The sequence below is a fragment of the Paramormyrops kingsleyae genome, chromosome 15 (assembly GCF_048594095.1).
Source record: "Paramormyrops kingsleyae isolate MSU_618 chromosome 15, PKINGS_0.4, whole genome shotgun sequence".
Classification (NCBI taxonomy): domain Eukaryota; kingdom Metazoa; phylum Chordata; class Actinopteri; order Osteoglossiformes; family Mormyridae; genus Paramormyrops; species Paramormyrops kingsleyae.
This window is the reverse complement of record NC_132811.1, coordinates 22933511-22957059: the sequence shown is the minus strand read 5'-3', so window position 1 is coordinate 22957059 and position 23549 is coordinate 22933511. Positions and strand designations below refer to the sequence as shown.

The following is a 23549-nucleotide window of genomic DNA, read 5'->3' as shown; positions in this document are numbered from 1 at the left end:
AAAATCACTTATAGACTGTGTTAGTTTCGAAACATGTATGGTTTGGGCCATCAATTTGGGCCTTTTCTGTTTCCCTCACCTTTCAATGAATAAACCAATGGCCCAATAACAAACCTCTGCAAGAGCCATCAGTTTTTTTTCCCTCAGTGATATTGACACGTATCCAAAGACCTCTGTTTAGATTTCCTATGGTCTGATATCAAAGTACAAAGGTTAAGCAAATCCAAAGCATTTTTCATCCTTGCAGAGGCAGTTGTTAAATTGTCTGGTCATTGTCTTTGCTGTTAGTGAACAAATTCATTGCTTGTTGATTACATGCACGTTTGAAGATAAATTTATACTGTTTGGCTTCAGTATTTGGTCACCTTGTGTTGGATTCCAACTGTTCTTCACATGCTTGATGCATAAAAGCCTCCAATAAAATCTCCCCACTCCCCCCCCCCACCCCACCCCACAGGAAAGCCCTGTGTTGGGTATTAGTGGTAAAGAGGAGCTGGCCAAACGTCTGGCAGTATTGGAGCTGAACCGGGAGATACTGGATGATTTTGGGGAAGAGCAGGACTGGTTTGATGAGGATTTTGGCCTCAGTTCCCGCAAGGAACAGCAGAAGCGGCAGCGGCAGGAGCCGGCACCTCCAGGCCTCGAGGGAACGGAGCAGGCCAAGGTCCCGGCCAAATCCGAGCCCCCCCAGCAAGCCAAGCTCCAGGAGGAGCCGGCCATGGTGGTATCACACAGCGCTCCTGAGGTGGAGCAGCTCGTGAGCGCTGCCACTCAGGTGATTTGGAGCAGCTGTGACCTGGGCTGCGGTCTGCAGAGTCTGGTTGGAATAGCTCCACCACATGCCCCTGAAGATTTCCTAGGCTGTAGTAACCAGGAGCAGGACATGGTGCATCTCAGCAAACGCAGCTATAGACAGGTGAGGCCTGCTGGTCTTGGGAAGCCCTTAAGTGGTCATTCTGTTCTCTACCCATCAGCAATTGGTCAATGACCATTTTGTCATTTTATTGACCATGAGTCTCTACTGATATTGGACGTTTGTCACTAGTCAAATGTATAATAGTCATAGAATTAAGTGTCAGTCCCACTGCCTAAGATGAAAAATAATTTACCCCACACTACAAGAGCCTCTAGGCAAACACCTTGTGCTTGAGGCCAGATATATGTGGGATGTAAATGAATTGGTAGACAAGTATCCCAATAAAAAAAAAAAAAAAAAACTAATTTTCTTTCTTTAGACTGTGTTTGACCTGACGTGGGAGATCATCCAGGAGATCTTCTCAGAGAATATAGATGTCCATCCACCTCAATGGGCAAAACCAAGACGTCTGAATTCCTTGTACTTCCGCCGGGTGAAATGTCCTGCCGACATGGCAGAAGTCCAGGTGTGTGTCACTTGATCTGCCTATTTTGCCCTGTTGTGGCCATCTGTCCGTTCACTTGTTTGTCATGTTAAACTACATTGTCCCCCTTCATGCAGGCCTTTGTCACCGCTGAAGTATTAAAACTGTTGGGTTTAATGAAAGACCAGAACCAGAAAACAGACTGGCAAAAAATGCTGAAATTTGGGCGGAAGAAGCGTGACAGAGTGGATCATATTCTGGTAATTAGCTATTGTTTTGAGATTAACGCTTATAGGCCACTTCAGACAATGTCATGGCTATACCTTCAGTTCCTCATGAGCAAGACATGTAAAGAATATATTTTCTTAAGCAGAACAATTTGTTCTAAAGTACCAAACCTCTGTTATTTTCAGGTCCAGGAGCTACATGAAGAGGAGTCTCTGTGGGTCAACTATGACAAGGATGAGCTTTTTGTCAAGATGCAGTTGGCTGATGGCATCTTCGACACCTTACTGAAGGACACTGTCGACATCTTCATCCAAATTCAGGAAAAGCAAGCAAAAACATCCCTTTCTTAAACGTAATCCTCTTTTAAACATGTCAGGCACTCCTTCAAACTTCTGCACCTTACGTGCCATTAATCTCCTGTTGCCTTCGGCCAGACAACTTGAAGACCTTGTCCAAATTTTTTTTAAAGCAGTACATGCCTTTTTTCCACTGGAAATCATCAACAAATTGAATTCAGCTTCTTGGTCAGTTTTAAAGTGCATTTTTGGTCTACATGACCTGCTCATCTGACCTCCAATATATCATGATGCTGTACTCTTGTTTCTGCAGTGGGGCTCAGTTTGAATGACCTGTGTAGTTGACCTCTTTGATCAACGCTGCTAAATAGTCTCGTAATTTTATCAGGGAGATACTCTCCTGGCTGATCTCCAGTAGGACTTAAGATTAAAGAGAGAGGTATCCAGCGTAGCCAGCCATTTTACTCAATGAATGGTGAAAAGATCTCAAATGGAGCACTGTTCTTTTGGGAATAGGGGGAAAGCCTTGAAATTGTATTATATTGTACAGGAGATGCATGTTTTCCATTGGGTAAGACACTACCTGTGTCCACTGGACTGTCTTTTAAATTCACTTCGATTGCTCAAACTTTTTAAATATGCAAGTGACTTACACGATGATCGGTGGAATTCTAATAACGAAGAAAACCCCACGTCCTCCAAAGTTCAAAATTATGTAATAGATTTTCCTAAAAATCTGGGAAGGAGTGCTGGCTTAGAAGAGAGTCACGTCAGTCAGCGGTGAGATCAACAAAGCGGACTGAACATTTGTTTTTATGCTGAGTGGTTGGAGACGCTCAAACAGCCTGGTGCTTTTAGCTGTTCCTGGTCATGCTGAACATCTGTTTGCATTTTAGTTGTGTTCAAGTGCCTCATTGGGAGGAGTCTGCTTTACTTTTATTCTAAGCGTATCCTGTCAGCACTTCAATGATTGCTCTAATATTGACACGTATACACACACCTAAAACAGGTTAATTTACACGTAACTTTATTTGTCCTGGTATTATTTCCATTTACAAATGGGTTGGGCTCTTTTGCTATACTCAGCTGACTGCAAATAACACTTTGCCTATGACAAGTCAGAGTGATATTTGCCACCACCGAGTTCCCTCTGAAAGCCTACTGCAGTACTCTTTTACTCTGTATTATTGGTGAATGCTACCAACCTTAAAAACACTCTCAAGCCTGTTGCCTTTTCAAAGTAAATCTTTTCAGATTTCCGTGAAAGAATTTCAGCAATACTTCTAATGTTGTGTTAATGAGAGCTCTCTGCTCCGTCATGTACACAAAGGGCATGGCGGCTTCCTGACGAGTGAGTCACTTTGGTTCAGTACGAGGGCTTGTCCTCTCATCACCTCCCCTGCCTCTCTAACAGTGTGCTCCACGTCCTAGCTACACGTTAATACTTCCAAGGGGGCAAAGAATTACCCTGTTCATCAGTCAACTTCACAGGTCATTGAACATAAGTGTCCTTAGATTGCAGGAAATTTTGCACAATTTTATGTCTCTTTTGCCTTTTTTTGCTCATGGTCACCTGGATATTGTCAAGTAAATAATTTGTATGACATGTAAAGGTCTTGGGAAAGGCGGATGGAGATCTGGGGTTTGGCTTTCTCATCTGCTCAGCCTCATTCTGGATACCTGTACCTACCGAGAGCTGTGACGCTCTCACGCACACCACTGTGATATTAACGGTTACTGACGGGACTCTGCCGGCCATAGGCTGCTGCACTCTGCAGTGTCGCTCTGCCTAGCTATGCAGCATTTCTGTATCTGTAGGCAAATTAGAGCCACCGGGTTTAGATATTTATGGTAGACTTTGCATATGACCTCAGAGGAGTAAGCTCAGTGTTAAATAAATAAATGATGATGAAGGCACCTTCTGAATACCTGCTAGGTACGTAATATAACCTTAATCTAATTGTAGCAGGTGCACCCGAGCCTTGTGGAAATGTTTCCTGACTGGACCTGAAATGTTTGACACCCCCTCCCCCCCCCATTTGAACACAAATGGTCGATTTCTCTGATGCGTAGTTTAAAGGCGTGTTGTAATTCAGAAACGTGTAACTATTTATAAGGACAATGTACTGTGAGTGAGACTTGGAGGTGTGTATAATATACCATTCTCTCTAGTTCGGTTAAGCTCACCAATAAGGTTGTAAAGTTGTAAAATCAGGTTTTCTTTGTGAATGCAAATATGTATATAGTATACATATCTATTTGAATAAATTCAGCTTTGAAATTGTAAATAAAGGGGTTCATATGTCTAAATCTCGATTTCTCGTCCTATAAATGACAGACTGCTTCAGGTGTAAAAACAAGCCCTGTGCCTAATGACCAGAAGAATGTGACGATTGTTATTAAACTTGATTCTTTTTGTCTTACCGGTACTTTTATATGAATATCCATTTTGTGCTAATTGTTTAAAATGCAGTATTTGATTATTTTGTTTGGGGTGAACGGTTTATATACTGCATTTTACACTCATTGCAGCTCGTGTCCTGATTCGGATGTTATGAAATCCTAATTAGCTCGCTTTCCTACTGCCCCTGAGCATCATTAGGCCCCGAGTATTTTGGCCCTGATGCCAATCTTCCTTCAAAAACAAAAAGTCAAGCCCCAGGTAAACTTGACTTACCCCCTGAACTTTTCAATAGCTAGAAATGCTCCTGCTACAGCCTCTGGTACATATGCATTTATTCGTATGTCGACCCTCTTATTTCCAAATTCATTTTGGTAAACTTAAACGATCTTAAATACTTCCACCCCTTTACGTGTTTGCTGTGTGGATTGGCTCAAATCCCATCACTGCTCTGTGTGATGACTTTGCTAGATCTCTCAGTTTCCTGAGAATTGCCTCCACGTCCTCAAGAAAAACACAGACCAAGCAAGTAGACGTCTATAAATTCTCCATAGTGTCAGTGTGCGTGTGTACCCCGTGATGGATGGGTGTCCCATACAGGAATCTGTACCCCAGCCTCTGTGCCCCCCCCACCCAACGTTGTCCAGGGTAAGTGGTTAGAACAAGAGGATGGATGGATGAAATAACGCCACGGACTGTTAACAAAAATAAAAAGCCATGTGAAATGTTTTACATAGCGGCGACTCATACGCTAGCATGTCGCAGTGTTTGGCGTCTTTTCCATTTCCCGGTAACGGGTGGTATTTTGCTGGATCTTATTTCCTCTTCCTTCACACGTTCTCATGAACAGTGTCACTGTTTGTCTTTCAGTCACCTGTTGAAACTGGTGCAGCCTTTATGTGCAGAATACACAAAATGCACATAACAGGGAAAAGTAGTGTTATTGAATGTTGCTTTGCTTTCGTCCAAAGCCACCGACAGGAGTCACACCTTATCATAACGCACTATATAATGTTTCAAACAGTAAATTACTATAGCGTTGTTAGCTTTGGTCAGCTGGCTAGCGTGAGATGATCAATCCGAGACAAGTCTGCACATGCATGTATATGTATGTAACCGCTTTATTACCTTGTCTGTAGGGTAAGGACCTGGTTTATGTATCTTTGGGGTAGTGACTGTGGCCGGTTGGGGCGTCATGCAAAAGCGTGATTTGAGTGCTGCAAACACTGGGTTCGCGCCTTTCTCTTTCTCACCTAAGCTGTGATTTCTTTGTATATATTAAATTACCTAATCCTGTAAATCTAATGCACAGGGGCAGCTGCTTGACAGGAGCGTCCCTCCTACCTCCCTCCTCGTTAAAAATTGCGCAATCTTCGGTGATGAAAAGGGGCACTCGGTAAATAATTTCCCGGCTAGGGGGAGGGGACTGGGGGGAGCCCCTTTTTACATATTGCTTGATCGTCGGTGATCGAAAAGGGGAACTCAGGACTGAAGCACCCCCAGCCCCTCGTCCCCTCTGCATGTCCTTGGTAATCACCACATTAATATTGTTAGTCCAATGGTTTATTAATTAATATTGTTTTCTGGTTTAGTAAAAGGATATGAGAAATTTGTAGAGAGGACAGAAGTGACTATGACAGTCCTGCGGCATTTTTATTCACAAAAGAATAATAATATTATTTGCAGTAAATAAAGTTGACTGTCATCCATTTGTTTAAAACACAATAAGCCGAACAATTGCCGGGAACACCAGGACTTGGAGAGTACGGTAAATAAAATATAGCCCCTCCTCCTCTCTGCGTCGAATTCTGAGCAAGAGGGGAGTGAGAGAGTTAGAAGAAGAAAAGTTTCTGTCACTTTCGCATACAGTAGCCGTCGGCCAGCGGTGCGATAGGAAGATGGCGCAGTATCGGCGCTGTGCCACGTCTCCGTTAACTGCGAGGGGCGCCTTGAAACATTGCTTGTTCTGCACTTTGGTCCTCTTTTCGGGTCTTCTGCCTTCGGCCGAAACTGGACTTTATTCTCAGTCTGATCAGATCGTGCTATTAAACCCCGACAATGTGGAGTCGGTGCTCTTCAACTCTTCCGCTGCTCTGGTTGTGGAGTTTTACGCGTCCTGGTGCGGGCATTGCGTGGCGTTTTCCCCGGTATGGAAGAACCTAGCCATGGATACCAAAGGTTTGTAAATCGCTTAAGTTCGTGCAGGGAGTTCATGCGAAAGGGTACAGATGCTGAATATCCCGGAAACGAGTTATTCGTGTGACTTTGCATAGTAGTTTCCCTATACAATAACATCATGTATAACAATCGCTTACAAAGCGCTGCGTATATATATATTTATATTTATATTTTTATTCATATACATATATAGCCTATATTTTATCTTCAAAAGAGCTCAAGACTCCCAGAAACAGGCTGTTAAAAAGTCTTGAGTATTCAGGGTAAAGAGAAAGGAGCACTGAAACAGCTGGGACATGATCGGTCTGGCACCCTGACTAATTATTATTCAGACGCAGCCGGTCGTACGTGCAGGTGCAGCATGTTTATGGGCAGGTCTGCACCGTAGCGCACCTTACGGGGGTATAGGGGATCTTTCGCTTTAAGTAAGCCAAAAATGACAGTTGAGAGGTGATCCCTTTCTCTCCGTCCATATGATTTTAGGGCAAATGACTCCAGAGTTTTATACATCACAGGTTTGAACGTAAACGCTATAAGTTGTCAGCAAGGAGCCGGGTTCCCTCATAAGACTGTCTGCATGGCTATTAGGTCTCCTCCGTGGGATGTTGGATGGCCCGATCACTGATGTGAAATTTCTTTCATCGGACCCGCAGGACAGAGTGTTCCGGCACATCGCCCCAAATAAGCGGGGATACTTTCTTTCGTGGCCTTTATCGTCTGCCCGCGGATTTAAATAGACAGTTTTACACCCTCTTAAGGCAGATTATTAGGTCAGTAGGAATTAAATTAGCAAGAAGTATTGCTGGGTAAATTTAGTCAATATGTAGGCCGGGAGAACATTTCTGGCAAAAGGAGCAGAGAAATTTCATACTTGTCATAGTCCTACTTGGTGTTTTAAAAGTAGCGCTTAAGACAGTTAACTGTGGCAGGAGGTGGACTTCATATGCAAGTGCTATAAATTAAACGTTAACTAAACAAACACATTGGATTTATGGGGTTAAATGTACAGTTTAGAACTTGTTCTAATATAGTTTTAGCACATTTTGTTTTTCAGGATTACAAGTGTTTTCATTAATTTTAATGATTTTTATGATTTTGGAAGGATCTGTCCAGACAGAAGTGTTTAACTGCAGGTATGGCATCAGGGCTGCCTGTTTGCATGAGCTCAGCAGGCAGCTACCCAGGTACTAAAATAACCACTTTGGAGTGAAATGCCGAAATGTAGCAGGAGGACCCCCCAGCGGTGGGGTTGTTGGAGACCCCATGAGATTTACTCCTGGCTGCGGAGCTGAACTTTGCAGTGGTTACTTATGGTTAAGTTTAGGGCTGGGTTGGGGTTAAGGTTGTCATTGTTGGGATTAGAGTTTTGCCCATAGAAATGAATGGACGGTCGCCACAAAGATATGAGTGCAGGTTCATGTGCGTGTGTGCGTGTGTGTGCATTGGTGCTTGGCGTGTAACATGCGGTTTCTCCGTCTGCTATGACAGAATGGAAGCCTGCTGTGGATCTGGTGGCCATTGACTGCGCAGCTGAAGAAAACCGAAAGACCTGCGTTCACTTTGGCATCAGGGGGTACCCCACCGTGAAGGTGAGCTGCGCCGGCACCCCAGGATGCCAGTGTCGCTACTCTAACCCTCATTCTACTTTTAAGATTGTTTGTCTGTCTGGTCCTCTTTCCTAACTTGTTTATCTTGAACATTTGACTTGGTGCTTGGCCTAATCAGTGTGTTTTCCGATAACAGCTGAAAAGGTTAAGGACTATATTGGATACAGTTTAAAAATGTGATTCGGCACCATTAAACTTCACTCTTTGGGAACGGAAGGCTTTTATTTTTGTGAAATGTCTGACTGTTTAATTTTTAAAATCATCATCATTATTATTATTGTTGTTGTTTATCATTATCATCATCAATAACAATAATAATGTCATGAAGTGTTATAATGCATGAGTGATTAATGAAATTCTGGACAAATTCAGCATTTAATACAAATAGAAAAATATTGGCTTTTACCATAGTGCAGTACTCTGTTAAATACCTATAGTATTTCTGCTATTCTTAACCCCCTGCTTAAGTGCATGATCAGGGAAGCAGCACTGTTTGGTGGTATATATACCAGAGACCAATATTCAGCTTAAATGACACGGTGCCCCTGTCTTTCCCTTATGTAAGAGAACTTACCTGTTGTTTGGTTATTGTGTGTTTCACTCTGTTTTTCGTCTTTGGCATCATATTCCCCTTCAGCCATTTGACGCTCTCCTCCTCCCTCACAGTTCTTCCACGCTTATTCTGAGAAGGACTCCACCGGTGCTTCGTTCCCAGGTAAGCGACGGCTCCCCTCCCCCGCGGCTCTGTACTGCGCGCTTTGCCAGCCTGGGCCCCCCATGTTTGAGGGAAGCGGAGGTCACCACTGCCTCTCCCCACCGCCCTTTGTGCGCCGCCCTTTCCTCCACGTGGGGGGGGGGGTGGGTTATCGTGCAGCTTATCATGGAGGCAGCGATCAAACTAACCTGCATGTGGGCAGACAGTATATTAACATGACCTTTTAGCTTCACGTCCCATAAAGGGCGGCATGGTGGCTCACTGGGGGGCCTCACTGCTGCCTCTGACCCACAGGGTTGTAGGTTTTAATCCCCCCTCTGTGTGTGTGTGTGAAGTTTGCATGGTCACCCCTACCGCAGTCCAAAAACTCGCATTTAGGCTAATAGGGGTCTCTAAGTTATGCGCAGTGTGACGTATAATGTGGCCACATACACATGATGGGCTGGCATCCCATGCAGGGTGACCCCACCCCCCCCCCCCATGCTCTAGGCCCCGACCAAGATAAGGAGTAGAAAAGATGGATGCATTTAGTTTAAGAGACTAACTTGTGTGTAACCAAATGGGAGCAAACTAATGTAGGTTTGTGGTGGTCTGTCCTTGCCTGGAAACAGACGGCGGTCTGTCCTTGCCTGGAAACAGACGGTGGTCTGTAGGTGTCTCTCTCCGTCTTCTCCCCACCTACAGTGCACACGCAGGATGTGAGCCACCTTCGGCGGCAGATGATCAGCATGATCGAGAAACACAAAGAGCACTGGCCCCCGGCGTGCCCCCCCCTCGAGGCTGCCAGGTGAGTCATTCAGCTCCTGCTTAAATCACTCTGCCTCTCCTGGCTCAGCTGTGGTCCCAACCCCATCCAGGTTTGTTGCCAGGCTGCCACCAAACCAACATCATCAGTGGTGATAAGCAAATATTTGATTTAGGACTGCTGCTAAGTTTTTATTTTCACATCGATTGTCTAGGTTGTCATGCGGCAGGTCTTACGTAATTCACTCTTTGGTGCATAACTGATAAAAGGATGTTTTAAAATATCAGTAAACACAGTTTTTTGTGTGGAGTGTGAGGGATTGGGCTCGATAGACACAGGCATGTTGGCTGAAGATGTTTGGACTGAGTCTGTGCATTTGGAGCTTTTCTGTAAAATGATCCGGTTGCCTGAGGCATCGCTGGCCTCTAAACCAACACGGACCCAGTGACGTACCTCACATGCGCTGCTCCTTTCTCCTTCATTATTTTCTTTTAGGCTTTAGTTTCAGGGACGTGTTCTGTACTTTCGGGGCAGGGTTGCGCTTGTCCTACTGGTTCTGTGCCATCTCAGGCGGGTCCAGAACCCAGCATCTGCCTCAGCAGGGCCTTGTGATTCACCTGCTTCTGGCCTTCCGTGTCCCGCTCCGCAGCAAAGCCGAGATCGACAGCCTCTTGGAGTCCAGCGGCGTGGAGCTCCTGGCGCTGGTGTTTGAGACAGCCAGCTCGTACGTGGGCAGGGAGGTGAGGGCCTGGGGGCATCGACCTCAGACTTTGGCTCCCTGCTGACAGTCCAGCAGAAAACAAATCATACAGACATGGGTGGATCTTAACAGCATGGTTATTTTAGTGATGGCATTTCATGCCCCCCCCCCCCCCCATTTTATAGTTTATTTTATATATATTGTTTATTTCTTGCAGGTAATCCTTGATTTGCTCCAGTTTGACAACATAACTGTGCGGAGAGTCCTGAACACAGAGGATGAGCTGGTTTCCAAGATGGCCGTCACAGACTTCCCGTCCTGCTACCTCTACCAGGGAGGCAACTTCTCCCGCCTGAATGTGTGAGCGGCCGCTCCTTCCACCATCTCCACGTCTTTAAGGTGTCATAAACCCACTGGGGGGGGGGGGGGGAGCAGTGTCCTTGCGACCACACAAGCTGCATTTCTCCGGAGAGTTCTCTCTCCGCTCCAAGATGGTGGTATGACGTCTTTTAAAGGGACAGAGGCATTTTAAACCGGCCCCGCAAGTATCGTGTGTATGTATAATTATCAAAATATCCTCTGTAGCTTCTATTTCAGTATTTTTTATTTTTCACATTTTTTTTTGATAAATTGGATTTGCATGTAGGTCTTGACAAACATGGTGATTGTTTTAAACCACCCCCCCCAACCTGCCACCAGTGAGGGATGGGGTTATTAATCCTTGTTGTCGAAACAACAGCCGCCCTTTCCTAAGCCTCACCTGGGGGGGGCGTCCATGCTTCTCAGTGACAGTTGCCCCCTACCCCCACCGTGTCCCTGTGGTAGGTGAAGACCCCCACCCAGGGATGCGTGCTTTGGCTCTCAGGAGCCCGCGAAGATGAATAGGCTCCAGTCAGACGCTGTCGGGTTCCTGCCCCGGCTACGCACCCCCCCATTTCTCTGTTGACTTCTCCAAAGGGCTGCCAGTGGGGAAATATGACAGTAGTCCTTTTGTTCTTCTGCTGTGGTTAGCAAACAGGATGGAGGGGGGGGTGCCCCATTTTGCCCCATCTGCTCATCAGTGAAAAAGGGTTGGACTGTTTTCTCTCTGTACTGGAGGAGCGGCCCGTACCTGGCCAATGAGGTCCTCCGTGGGGCGGGGTGCCTGTTAACCCCTTATGCCCATAGGCTGTCACTCAGACCTGGCAGTGATGATCACATGACCTACCGGGCCAGCGTGTGACTCAGACCTCTGACTGTGGGGATTTTTAAAAGTTCAAACTAGCCTTCTGAGATCTTCCGTCATTAAATAAATTGTATAACTATTAACAGCCTATTAACTCTAAAGAGCTATTAGCTCTTAAACTATTACTTTTAAAACAATGTTAGAACCTCTCTTCTTGTATGTTCTAATTTCTCCATCTGACAGTTGGGCCTCATCCTGTGTTTAGTATCAAAGACTATTTTTCTTTCCTCTTCCAGGCCCTTTGAGGCTCGTACCTTCTACTCATACGCCCTCCAAAGGCTGCCAAGGGTAGTGCGGACAAGTAGGCCGAAGCCTGTGGCCCTCGATTTGATTCGCAACGTAACCGAACATCCATGGAGGGAGTTTAACAGGTGAGGAGCCTGACGGGCGGATTGGCGCTGGCATTATCACACCGAGTTCTGAGGTTTTGTTCATAAGAAACCAATAAGGGGCTGGATTACAGGCAGGCGCCAGGTTAAGAACGTCCATCTTATGGACGACTCCTACTTACGATGGGACTTTCTATAAAGCCTGTTATATAAAAACAATTGGGTTAAGTACAATAGCTTGCCCTAACGAACGCATGCACTATTTTGTGACACTCATGCAAACGCTGTGAGATTTCAGGAGTTCGACAGCTTGAGGTGCAGTACAGTAACATATGTAGTTACTTTAATTACCGTGTTATGTATTATTTTTGTATTGCATGTATTATTATTTTTCTGACTTGCCTATAAATTTGACTTAAGGACAGATTTAGGGGGCGGATGTTGTTCATAACCTGCGGACTGCCTGTCCTGCATAATTCAGAGATAATGTTGTTTAAAACTTGCAATGGAGTCTCTGCATTTAGCTGTGTTAATTAGCATGCTGCTTTCTGTTTTTCTTCCATATATTTGTGTGGTGAAGTACATCATGAAATGCTATGTCGGTTTGTGCTGAAAGATAACTGGATTAATATTTTGTGTCAAGCTGAGCATAGCTGTTTATCAAGGTGGGCAGTGGAGGTCAGATGTGCTGCATTTGTGATTTCCCCTAAAATTCCCGGACCTCCTGTGTGTTCCCAGAACAAACGTGTACATGTCCGACCTGGAGTCCGCACTGCACTTCTCGCTGCGTGTGGAGTTAGCGTCACATGCCACGATAAACAAAGGGGCCCTGACTGCGCTCAAACGCTACGTCTCAGTGCTGGCCAAGGTGAGTCGTTCAGTTAGTGTTCCAGCTCGTTTGGTAGTCTGCATTTGGTCATTCTTTGGTTGGCATGCTGCAGTTATGAAGCTTCTCCACCAGGGGGAGACAAACCTGACGTCGCTACTTGTCTTTTCCATAACAGTTATACAAAGCTGTTGTATAAATGTTTGTTTTGGTGGTATGACAGTTTAATGAGTTTTATACAGTGTTTTTAACAATATCAGCATTTTAAATTATTGACTAGCATTGCCAAAATGTTGTAGTTTCATATATGTATGTATATGTGCATTTTACAAATGACACACACGCACATTCACATTCACACACAGCACCTCGTTGGATACACACTGCTCATTCTTTAACAGCAAACCCAAGCTTCCTCACATGCCGTATTATCAACAGCCTGCCACTGGTGCTGAATGCCGCGACGGCCACGGGGGCAGAGCCTTTGTGAAGCCGGCTGATTGGGCACCTGGTGGCGGCTGGTTCAGCCCCCAGGGGGCCTCATGTTACTCCCCCAGAGGCACGTGCCAAGCGTGTGCCTCCCCAGGCTGCAGACAGTGACCTGCCAGGAACTCCCCCACCATTAATCAGTGATGGTGTGTAGGACTGGGTGGGGATGGATGGGCAGGGGGGAAATTAACCCCAGTTTGTTTGGCTGATATCCTTGACCTGAGGAATTTAACCTCCCCCCCCCATTAAGAGTTGGGTTGTGGGGGGGGGACTGTAAGCTTCTGCTTTACTCGGTTTTATCAGCATATGCTGAGGATACTAAATGCTCCCTAAACAAAGGACCAACATTTAATCCTGCTGGGGGGGGCTCCACAAAATGCATGCGATTAGAGCCCCCCAGGAGGAAATAGAGAACTGTGAGAGATGCATTTGAAGTGCTTTTCTCAGTGCTGTGTTGCTGCCCAGTGCGCCACGTCTCCCGACAGAGGCTGGCTCTGTAAACTTCAGGCTTAAGAGGAGACATCTTGGTACCATCTTGGTGAATTACGAGTCTCCCCTCCACACACACACATACACGGAGCAGCAATGCCGGTCTAGGGACCTGGCCGCTGTCCCTCTTTGGCAGGAAATTTCCAGCACACAAAAGCCTCTCACAAGTATGTGTGAGGGAGCCACAGGCAGGTGTAGGTTTGGGGGCGGGGGAGTCGTTTGGCGTCGTCCGGTTCTGACACACGCATGGCTCCCTGGGGCCCTGCGGGGCCTGATTACACGGGGCCCCCCTGCTCTGGCCCCACAGACACACTCTGTCCCTCCCCGGGGGGGCTGCAGTTTCCCAAACGCTGATGCTAATCGGATTGAGGATGACATATTGTCCTGAGGAAGTGGGCTGCAGTGGCCCCAGAGAGGGGGAGGGGCCCGAGGGCACCGGGGCGAGCTGTGAGATTCCGTCAGTATGGCAAACGGGTCGCACTTGATGCCAAAACCACAGAATAACATCTTTACTGTGTGTGTGTGTGTGTGTGTGTGTGTGTGTGTGCATACTATGTATATGTTACATTGGGGGAACCAAAAGTCAACTCAATTTTTAAAAATCTGTTACTGCAATAAAAAACTGAAAATGCCATGGGGTTTTGCTGGGATTAGGGTTTTTACCATAAAAATGAATAGACGGTCCTCATAATGATAAGAATACAAATATTTGTGTGTGTGTGTGTGTGTGTGTGTGTACATATACATGCATGCATGTGTGTCAGCTTGAAACCTGTCGGTCTCAAAGGCTTCTGGTTTCATTTTCCTGCCTCAACTTTAACCTCCTTCTGAATCATTACTGTTGTCCTGAGGAGCATTTTTCTGGGAAAACAAGGCCGGGCGCTTCGGTAACTGGGAAGCCAGGCTGCGCGTCAGCGTAAGTGTCCGGTGCTTCTGGTTTAGTTTGATCGAAACATTTTCTAACGAGCTTTCCTCACCGTGACAATGACTGATCCCCGCAATTTGGTCCGAGTGTGTTTGCCGTCTGTCTGCAGCGGCCAGGCGTCTTGGGCATTTTTGTTTAGCCTTTTTATGGGGGGCTTGCGGTGCCTGTTAATTGTAGGCCAGGGGGCAGGTGAGAGCAAGGTGAAGGGGTTAGCCTCATACTGAGGGTCTCTTTAGCCGGCCGCCTTTATCGCCCATCCCGTTAGACTGTGATGAATGGGAGAGACTCTGGACTCAGCGCCGCTGAACAGATGGTGAGAGCAAATTGAAAACGCTGCACACAAATCAGCGGAAAGGCGGCCCGCTGGGGTCCCGGCTGGGTCCCGGCTGGGGCCCCGGAGCTCCGGGGAGAGGGGAGGCGTCTCTGGCCTCTATCCAGGCTTGTTTCTGCACCGCTGCTCTGGGAGGTCCCGGCCCATCTTTCTTATCTGAGACGTCAGTGCCAATGGAACTCGGATAAATGTTGGATTCAGATATCATCACAACCACCCACCCGTTAGCATTAGCTGACTCTTGTGTGTTAAGCTGCCGGGGACCCATTCTCACTGAGTACCCCGCTGTAAACATGGGTGCTTAAATTTGCCAGACAGGCTGATCTGTGAGGAATGAGTCATCGGGTCAGTTTAAAATGCCTCTTAACTGACTGGCGCTTGAGTAAATACATGTGTGTTACTGCTAATCAGCCCCATGAGGTAACGTTTGGATGCTCACTTGGCTTTTAAACTGTTGCTGAAAGTGAGTCACTTGAAACTTAAGAATCTATGTCTCTAGAGGAGAAACTACCCAGATTTTATGTTAACAGAATAGTTGAATAAGATAAGGCATTCCATCCTAAAAAAGGCGTGTATATATACAGCATATCGCAGTGTTTCCCTACCCGGTCCTCGGGGAACTACAGTCGGTCCATGAGTTTGCTCCTTCTGAGGCCCCTGCCAGACTGTCTGCGGGTCCCCGAACACTAGATTGGGAAACACTGGATATAGTATAGATTTCCCTGTTTACTAAGACTGAGTATGCTGACAGGATTGGGGGGGGGGGGGGGCTGAGTGAATAATGGATATGGAGCCTACAGCCCTTCTGCTGAGCAACATGGACATTCAGCTGCGGGGGGTGAGCGTACCACATTTGTACTTTACAGCTGATGGTGTTCACACTCTAATGTCTTAAATCATGGCAGACCATGTTCTCAGCTGTGTGGAGCCGCTGGGCTGTGAGCCCCCAGTGCGGCCTGTGAGCCCCCAGTACGGCCTGTCGCGTTTGCTTCCCAGAGCTGGCTGTAGAGGCAGCCTGGATGCCGGGATGTTGGGTCCCGTCACTCCTAGTAAAATTCTTTGAGGTCACATTGTCCATAAATAGTGCTGTGTGTGTTTTGGGTGCCCCCGGGCCCTGCCGCCCCTCCCCCCACACATCAGTACCATGTTCCGCCTCCCTGTCACAGTACTTCCCAGGCCGACCGGTGGTGAGGAATCTGCTGCAAACCGCCAACGCATGGCTGAATGGACTTCAGGACTCGGAACTGCAGTACAACTCTTTCCTGGAGGTGCTGAACAATGCGACAGAGGTGAGAGGCGCCCTGCCACAAGGAGCGGGCGCTGGTGACTGGCACCAGCCCAGCACTGTGCTCCTTGGTGGAGGGGGTGGGGAGGGGTTGCCCAAATCAGAAACAAAAAACATAGGAAGAAGAGATGTATGACAAACAGACTGCTTATTTAACAGCTTACTGTTGTCCACTTTTGCAATGCACCAGTGAGCAGGTCCATGGAGCAGTTGAGTAATTATCAGTTGCTCAAGGGCTCAACAGTGATATAATTACTCTGAGAGCCATGGATTTGAACCACATCCTTCAGGATACGAGCATCAATCTCTAACCCTCTGTGCTCCACACCGCCCCCTGGTGGTTTGGAAGCTTTAAAAACAGCAATATTTTTTTCAAATAACCTGTAGAATATAGTTATGGTTGAGTTCCTGTTTAAGGTGAGGGAGGCGGGCTGCCCCCGCTGCACATGGTCGTCGCCTTTGAGGGATGGGCACCTGCCCAGACACACCAGCAAGCCGGGCCGCTCCCTTAGCGTCCCTGTTAGCTCCTAGCCAGTGCTCAGTGACCCCCCCCCCCCCTAGCACCCCCTTCTTATCCCTGTGCTTCCATTCAGGATGCGGTCCTGCCCCACGGCGAGAGGTGGGTAGGCTGCCAGGGATCCCAGCCGCACTTCAGGAAGTACCCCTGCTCCATGTGGACTCTCTTCCACGCGCTGACTGTGGCAGCCAACAGCGCCTCTGACTCCAGTGAGCATATTTGCATCCTGTCCCGGCATCCTTGTGCATGTCCAGTGTTCAGTTCACTGTTATCGAGCCAGTTTGCTTTACCCAATCACTGCCCGTCCTCTTACTGCCCACCCAGTCACTGCCCGCCCTCTTACTGCCTAACTGATCACTGTCCACCCAGTCACTGCCCGCCCTCTTACTGCCCGCCCAGTCACTGCCCGCCCAGTCACTGCCCGCCCTCTTACTGCCCACCCAGTCACTGCCCGCCCTTTTACTGCCCACCCAGTCACTGCCCGCCCTCTTACTGCCCACCCTGTCACTGCCCGCCCTCTTACTGCCCACCCAGTCACTGCCTGCCCTCTTACTGCCTAACTGATCACTGCCCACCAGATCAGTGCCTGCCCTGTTAGTGCCCGCCTGATCACTGCGTGCCCTTTTAGTGCCCAGCAGATCACTGCCCACCCTGTTTGTGCCTACCAGATCACTGCCTACCCAATCACTGGGCTCTGACAGAGTACTTGGGTGTTTTCCTGAAGATCACTATAATCTGAACAGACCCCCTATCCCAGTGGCCAAGAGATGCCTGTTGGGTTTTAAGGTTTGTAGCTAGTCATTTAACCTGTAAAGTTCTCAGTAGCTTCCAGTCTCGCCTGCACTCCCTGTGCTTGTTGTTAATTCTCTCAGGTTTAGACGGTGTTGGTTTGTTTCTTTTCCTGATTTACTGTCCTTCACGTGCCGGAAGAGTTCTGTTGTGTTGGGATTTTAGTGAGATTAGTGGAATTTGAGTGGTTAATGAAAGGGGTGGCTCTCCAGTGCACCTCTTTCTCCAGGGTTTATTCTGGGGCTTATGGGGGGGGGGGATGTCCATCTGCCCCTAACAGACTGCTGGATTACTGCTAGCTACACAGATGGGGGTGGGGGGGAGGCCTGAAGAACAAAGCCTCACATCCGGGGCTATAGAAGGTTCTCAAACTCCTGTGGCATTTGGTTAATTTGTGGGGTCAACTTGAGCCCCAGGAAAGCCTGAGGTCAAACTCATGAATTTTCCCACAGGGAAAGTTTCCCTAATATTGATCTCCTCCGGTAGACTCGCGTCCTGCCATGTGATTCTATATCTAGGCTCCCAGATTCTTGTTTCACTCAGGGCACTTTGTTTTTTGCAAACATTTAGTGTGGTTGGGTTTGATGTAAGCGTATGGTCTTTTCCACCTCCCTGTAGATAACTATACAGGTAATGAGTTTGTGTAAATAACTGTTGTTCTCTGTCAGCTGATGGTGTGTTTGGCGCCCCCCCCCTCGCGCAGGGCCTCAGGAGGTACTGCAGGCGATGAGGATCTACGTCAAAAAGTTCTTTGGCTGCCACGAGTGTGCCAGCCACTTCGAGGGCATGGCCCAGGAGAGCATGAACCAGGTGAAGACGCAGTCGGAGGCCGTGCTCTGGCTCTGGTCCCGGCACAACCGCGTCAACAACCGGCTGGCAGGTGAGTGCGGTGCGGTTCCCACCCATTTGAGCCCGGCTTTCTTTCTGGAAGGTGTCTGGCCCACGTTAATATGTGAGCGTGAAGGAAAAAGTTTTGTGTTGCTAGCTTGAGATTTACCGGAGTATAGCAAGGTGTGCGCTTTGCCACACAGCTGTGATAGTGTTGTTTCACTGCTGTTGCTGAAGCCACAGATGAAAAAATGTTCATAATTCACCTTGAGGGGATGGTGGAGCTAGTGTGGGGGGGGGGGGGGGGTGTTTTACTGGACTCCCGTTCGGACTAGGCAAGTCATGTGACTGAAACTTAATTGTGGATCTTTTCTCAAACAAACCACCACGTAGCAACAATTAACGAGAACTCGCTATCGATGTTTCCTTTCGCGTTGAAGTTCCTTGAGTCTGCTCGTCCACTATAAGCAAGGGAGCGCAGGTCACTGCTGGCTTTTCTCTGCCGTGGCAATGCAGATATTTCATTCCGACATCAGGTCGCTATATTTTACTGTCTGAGTGCTGCCATGAAAGCAGCTATGAGTTGTAGGAATCATTATATGTTTCCTGCTTATTTATTTACTTAGTTGCCTACTTAGCATCGTTCGTTTCTTGCGTAATGTCCCCCGAAATGGCATTTAAGTCCAGGATACGTACGGCAGCAAATGGAACCTGTGCTTGTTATTTATTTTTTTTCCCCTCCCGCTTCTGAACAGCCTGGCTTGCGCCTCACCCCTTAAATCCCTTTAAGTTTGTCGATCCCCTGGCCAGACACCAGCTGCCCCTCGTCCCATCTCCTCTACCCCGGGATTAGGCTGAGACTCTCCTGCTAGCCCATCTGCAGCTCGCGGGACACTTCAGCAGGAGGGCTGCCGCTGGTCCGCGCGTCGGGGCCCCGGGGCCTTCTCCAGCGGCAGCGGGCTCCGGGTTCCGCAGCTCCGGGCTTCTGCTTTTTGGCCTTTACCATCAGCGCCCCCTGGCTGTGAGCCTCGCTTGGTCCATGAGGTTCTGTGTGTCGCTAGCAGACCGGGAGAGCCCCTTCGCCACTGAGGGATCCCGGTGTCGCGATGCTTTCGGCTGGCTGTCCTCTGGAGGTGTTTACTGCTCAGTCATCATCACACTACTTTGTCTAATGGCTTGATTGGTTTCTTTGACTGCCGTGATAGGCGGCGGGGCCGTGCCTAGAACCAATCTGCTGGAGGGTCGTAATCATGAATAAGTGAGGCCTAGGGGTCGTCGGCGAGCCGCTTTATTGTCCCCGGTCCCCTGACACCCCGATCTATTAGGCCTGCTCTGTCTCCCCCTCCCAAGGCGGCCATTTTCTCACTCGACAATTGACACAGACGGGAGCGGAGTGGCGTGGGGCGAGGGCTGAATTCCCAGGATGCCTGTGACGGCAGGTGGCACGCGCTGAGTCACCGGGCCTCGTTCCCGCCCACATGGACATTGTAAACTCCCCCCGGCAGAGGTTAACATGGCAGGGTGATGTGTGGTGGTGTTTTGTGGTTGGGGAGGGGGGTGATGTCGGGTTTTGGCAATGAGTACCAATATCCCTCCCACCCTCTGCTGCTGCTGCTTCTCATTTGTACCCCCCCTAGGGAACAGCCCCCCTTCTTAAACTGTGTCTCTTTAGCAAATCCACCTCCACCCCCCTCCTTTGAGGGGCAACGACGCATGAAGTGAGCTATTTGTAAAGGAGCCGGACAATTCATTTACCCAGTACAAAGAGCCTGTGAAAGCGCATCTCCCCCCCCCCCCCCCCCCAACAGCAACAGGGCAGCAGGAGCTGTAACACCCCCCTCCAGCACAGGGAGGTCGGTGCGCTGTGTCCTGAGACCCCAGACAGGAGGCCTTCCGTCGTGGCACAAAGGAGGATGTGACTGCCACTTGTCACCACTAAAGAGGCCATTAGCGTGTGTCTGCGCAGGCCGGCTGGGGTGAGCGAGCTAGACTAGACGCTGCAGCTGCGTGGGGGTGCTGCCACTAGGGGCAGTGTCGCGAGCTAAAAGAGCGACACATGTCCTCGGGGGCAGAGTCCTGTGCTTGGAGCTTTTTGTGAAATTAGCTGGATTTTAGCTGGGGTGTGGAAATGCAAGGGAGACGCCAAGCAGAGGTACGGACGGCAAGCCGGGGAAACGCGGAGAGCAGCGGGGGCCAATAAAAGTGATGTATCTGCTATGGGAAGTGATGTATGCGGCATAGGAGCAGACGGACGCGTGAGCCTGAGATTAAGCTGCTGGTGAGATGGGGGGGGGATGTAAATTGACAGCATGGTAAAGTGACAGAATTGCTGCAGCTTTGACTCCATCCCCCCTCCCCCACCCACTGCATCAGCGGCGACAAGCAATTTATTAACAGATGCCTCCATTTGGGGGAGGGGGGAGGCAGGCAAAAATTCTAATTCATTAAAAGCAGCTCCCTTGGAGGTCCCTGCTTTCATATTCAATTTGGAGATGGGGGTGGGGCTCTCTCGACAGCGGTGGCGAGATGAGGCCCGGGGGCGGGGGCCCTGGGCCACCTCGCCACATCTTTTATCTCTCAGTCCCTCCCCACTGGACATCCCACCAACCTGTTCCCCACAGGGCAAGTCCCCCCAACCCCCCGCCTGCCCCCCTGAGAGGCTTTATGGATATCCAGCTGCGGATGTTTTGTGGGAGGACAATCGGAAGGTGCTTTTTAAAAATTCCCAGCTCTCCTCTCTGTCGCTTTTTGCTGCCCCAGTTTCCTCTCACGTGCCGGTCAGATGACAGGATGGTCGCGACTCACCTTTGCACATTCGAGTGTCCTGAGCCCGGACTGCTGTCCTGGTCCGAGTTTGTCTTGGGTTTAGCTCTAGCTTGCTGTCACCTTAACTAGATAATCAGATATTAACAAGGACAGGAAGACCATCATGTAACTGTAAACACATGCAGCTGTGCTGCAGGTGTTCGGTTTTTATCTGCCTGTTGTTCAGAGATCTACTCCAGTCTGTCCTGTCTATCATTTTGCTCCTGGTTTGGCTAATTTTTTTTCTCCTCAGGTGATCTAAGTGAAGACCCCAACTTCCCCAAGATTCAGTGGCCCCCCCCAGAGTTGTGTCCCAAATGTCACGGCATAGACAACGGGGAGCACAGCTGGCAGGAGCCTGAGGTGCTGTCCTTCCTCATGGACTACTACTCTTCCAGCAAGATCCTGGACAACTACCTGCAGGACGTGCGTCCCCAGGAGGCAGGCCGGGCCCAGGGGACAGAGGACCGGGCGGCGCAGGCAGGGCATGACACCCGGGGAAGGATGGAGGCAAAGGAAGGGGATGAGCCCACTTCAGAGGTGGAGGAGGATAAGGAGGTGCTGGTGGTAGGGGAGCAGGAGCCTGGAGGCAGAGAGGGAGAGGAGGCCGCTGCCTTGGAGCTTCCTCCATCCCAGGAGAAGGAGTGGGAGCGCCGGCCCAGCATTGTGGGCCTGAGGCCCCGGGAGCCGCAGGAGGACATTGTGGACCTGGACTCCTTCGTCAGCCGCCTCTATCAGTCGAAGGACCTTCGGTCTAGCCGCAGGAAGAGGGCGCTGCGGGGCCACCGACCGGCACCCGAGGTGGCCTTGCTGCCCGTGGAGCCTGACGACCTCCCCGGGGAACAGAGGCGTCTCCAGAAGCGGGGTCTGACGGGGAGGTATGCGGAGCTGGAGGGTGAAGGCAGGCAGGGGGCACGTCGCCCCTGGATCTCGGTCCTGGCCCTCGGCTTCTCCCGCCTGGACGTCAGCCTGTGCGCCCTGCTCTACGTCCTGTCCTCCCTGTGTCTGCTGGCCATGTACCGCTGCTCCAAGGGGCGCGGGCGTCTGTACCGCGCCAAGCTGGCGCTGCCCTGAGCCTCCGCTGCCCTGAGCCTGCGCTGCCCTGAGCCTCCGCTGCCCTGAGCCTCCGCTGCCCTGAGCCTCCGCTGCCCTGAGCCTCCGCTGCCGCGCCACCAGCCACTTCTCCTGAGGACCTATTTCCTCCGTGCTCATCCGCAGGGCGGTTGGGGGAGGTGCGCAGAGCTTTCTTCCTGTTGTCAGTCCAGCTGAGAGGTGTTTCCCTTTTACCACGTGTGACCTAACAAACTTTAGAAAAAGGAATTCCCATTCTTAACTGTGATTGTAATTTTAATTTATTTTTATTTTAATATGTGAATTAACTGTGTGTGCAAAATGTTTAACTGGTGAAAAATGAATTCTCAACCTACTCATACCTGTGCAGTAAAATTCGGCTGCAGACATTGACATTTGTGTGTGTGTGGTAACGGTTTGATTGTCTGCCCTGTTTGGACTCTCAGCCCTTTGATTTCCTCTGCAAGGATCAAAAATATATCCATAATTCCAGTCATCATGTTAAATACCGACATTTAATTTCTTTGTTGACATAGGCCCTGGTGTGTTGCCCAAAGCTTTGCACGATGATGATGGTAAAATCAGAGTGTTGTTACACAGTGGCCTGTAAGCCTGGGTAAAAACATGGGAGAATAGAGTTGACCTGTTCTCACACCTAACTTTCCAGTTTCATGCAAATTTTTCATAAGAAGGAATAAATTAAAATACTGTTAATATATGATACTCCACTTGTGTCCCCACTTGTCCCTGAACTTCAGATTCTAGATGTATGAAATAACCCAATAAAATTATTTTTGCTAAGAAGCTGACTTGTTTGGCATGTATAACATGGTTTTGACCGAAATTTAACTAGTTAAAGTCCTTGAAGATGTTTCCAGTTTAATGAAAAGTACCTGGGTTTCCCTGAGAGGATCCATTCAGGTACCCGGTATAATCTTTGGTCCAGTAGAGAGTGACACAGCCGCCGGCTGACCATATCCTCCTGAGACCCAAGGAAAAAAAGTGTCCTTCAGTTTTAGGTTAATTGTGATTTTCTGTGTCTTTGGAGATAATAAGACATCTTTTTTCAAATTTATTTTTAATTTCACAGCATGTCCTCTTTAGTGTACAACAGGAATAAATATGTTTCCTTACATTAGTGAAAAGATAGATGCAAAAACAAAATGTCCACTGCAATGGACATAAATGAATGGGTGGGGTCTCAGGAGGATACGACTCTCTTTTGACCATTTTGAGCGAGTAGATCTTCGATGGTTGCCCACTTGGTTCATCCTTTAAGAGCATAGGAGATGTTATGTGTTTCTTACACAACCTACCCATTTTAAGATGTTTTAAAGGAAACAAAACTTAGCATTTTCATCATTTATTATTATGTGGCTCTTAATTTAAATATGTTCCTTGCTGGGGGTTTTAGGAAGAGTGGGTGTAAG

The 23549-nt window shown here is 48.6% G+C and overlaps 2 protein-coding genes across 4 annotated transcripts in view; both read left to right on the top strand.

Moving 5' to 3' along the window:
- The window catches only part of cep350 (centrosomal protein 350), a 31509-nt gene extending 27335 nt beyond the window's left edge, over positions 1-4174 (top strand). The window contains exons 36-39 of the mRNA XM_072699680.1: positions 458-916; positions 1236-1382; positions 1478-1600; positions 1754-4174. Coding sequence (XP_072555781.1) covers positions 458-916; positions 1236-1382; positions 1478-1600; positions 1754-1918 — 894 coding nt within the window. The 3' untranslated portion in view covers positions 1919-4174. The remainder of the gene's footprint in view (positions 1-457; positions 917-1235; positions 1383-1477; positions 1601-1753) is intronic.
- Positions 4175-6088: 1914 nt separating this feature from the next.
- On the top strand, positions 6089-22923 carry qsox1 (quiescin Q6 sulfhydryl oxidase 1). 3 transcript variants are annotated; one of them, XM_072699679.1, is made up of 13 exons: positions 6089-6443; positions 7932-8032; positions 8717-8765; positions 9450-9552; positions 10160-10250; positions 10428-10570; positions 11672-11806; positions 12503-12632; positions 15991-16113; positions 16703-16835; positions 18119-18295; positions 21302-22124; positions 22205-22923. In XM_072699679.1, the coding sequence occupies exons 1-12, from the start codon at positions 6164-6166 to the stop codon at positions 22120-22122; spliced, it is 2286 nt and encodes a 761-aa protein (XP_072555780.1). In that variant the 5' UTR covers positions 6089-6163; the 3' UTR covers positions 22123-22124; positions 22205-22923. The 3 variants fall into 3 exon arrangements, with proteins under 3 accessions (XP_072555780.1, XP_072555779.1, XP_023669081.2); XM_072699678.1 differs by having other exon boundaries at positions 21302-22140; positions 22173-22923; XM_023813313.2 differs by having other exon boundaries at positions 21302-22923.
- Positions 22924-23549: the final 626 nt, after the last annotated feature.

Coding starts and splice junctions, on each gene's coding strand:
- qsox1 (XM_072699679.1), top strand. CDS start 6,164: ATGGCGCAGTATCGGCGCTGTGCCACGTCTCCGTTAACTGCGAGGGGC. Junction 8,033..8,716: donor GGGGGTACCCCACCGTGAAG/GTGAGCTGCGCC, acceptor CCTCCCTCACAG/TTCTTCCACGCTTATTCTGA. Junction 10,251..10,427: donor GCTCGTACGTGGGCAGGGAG/GTGAGGGCCTGG, acceptor TATTTCTTGCAG/GTAATCCTTGATTTGCTCCA.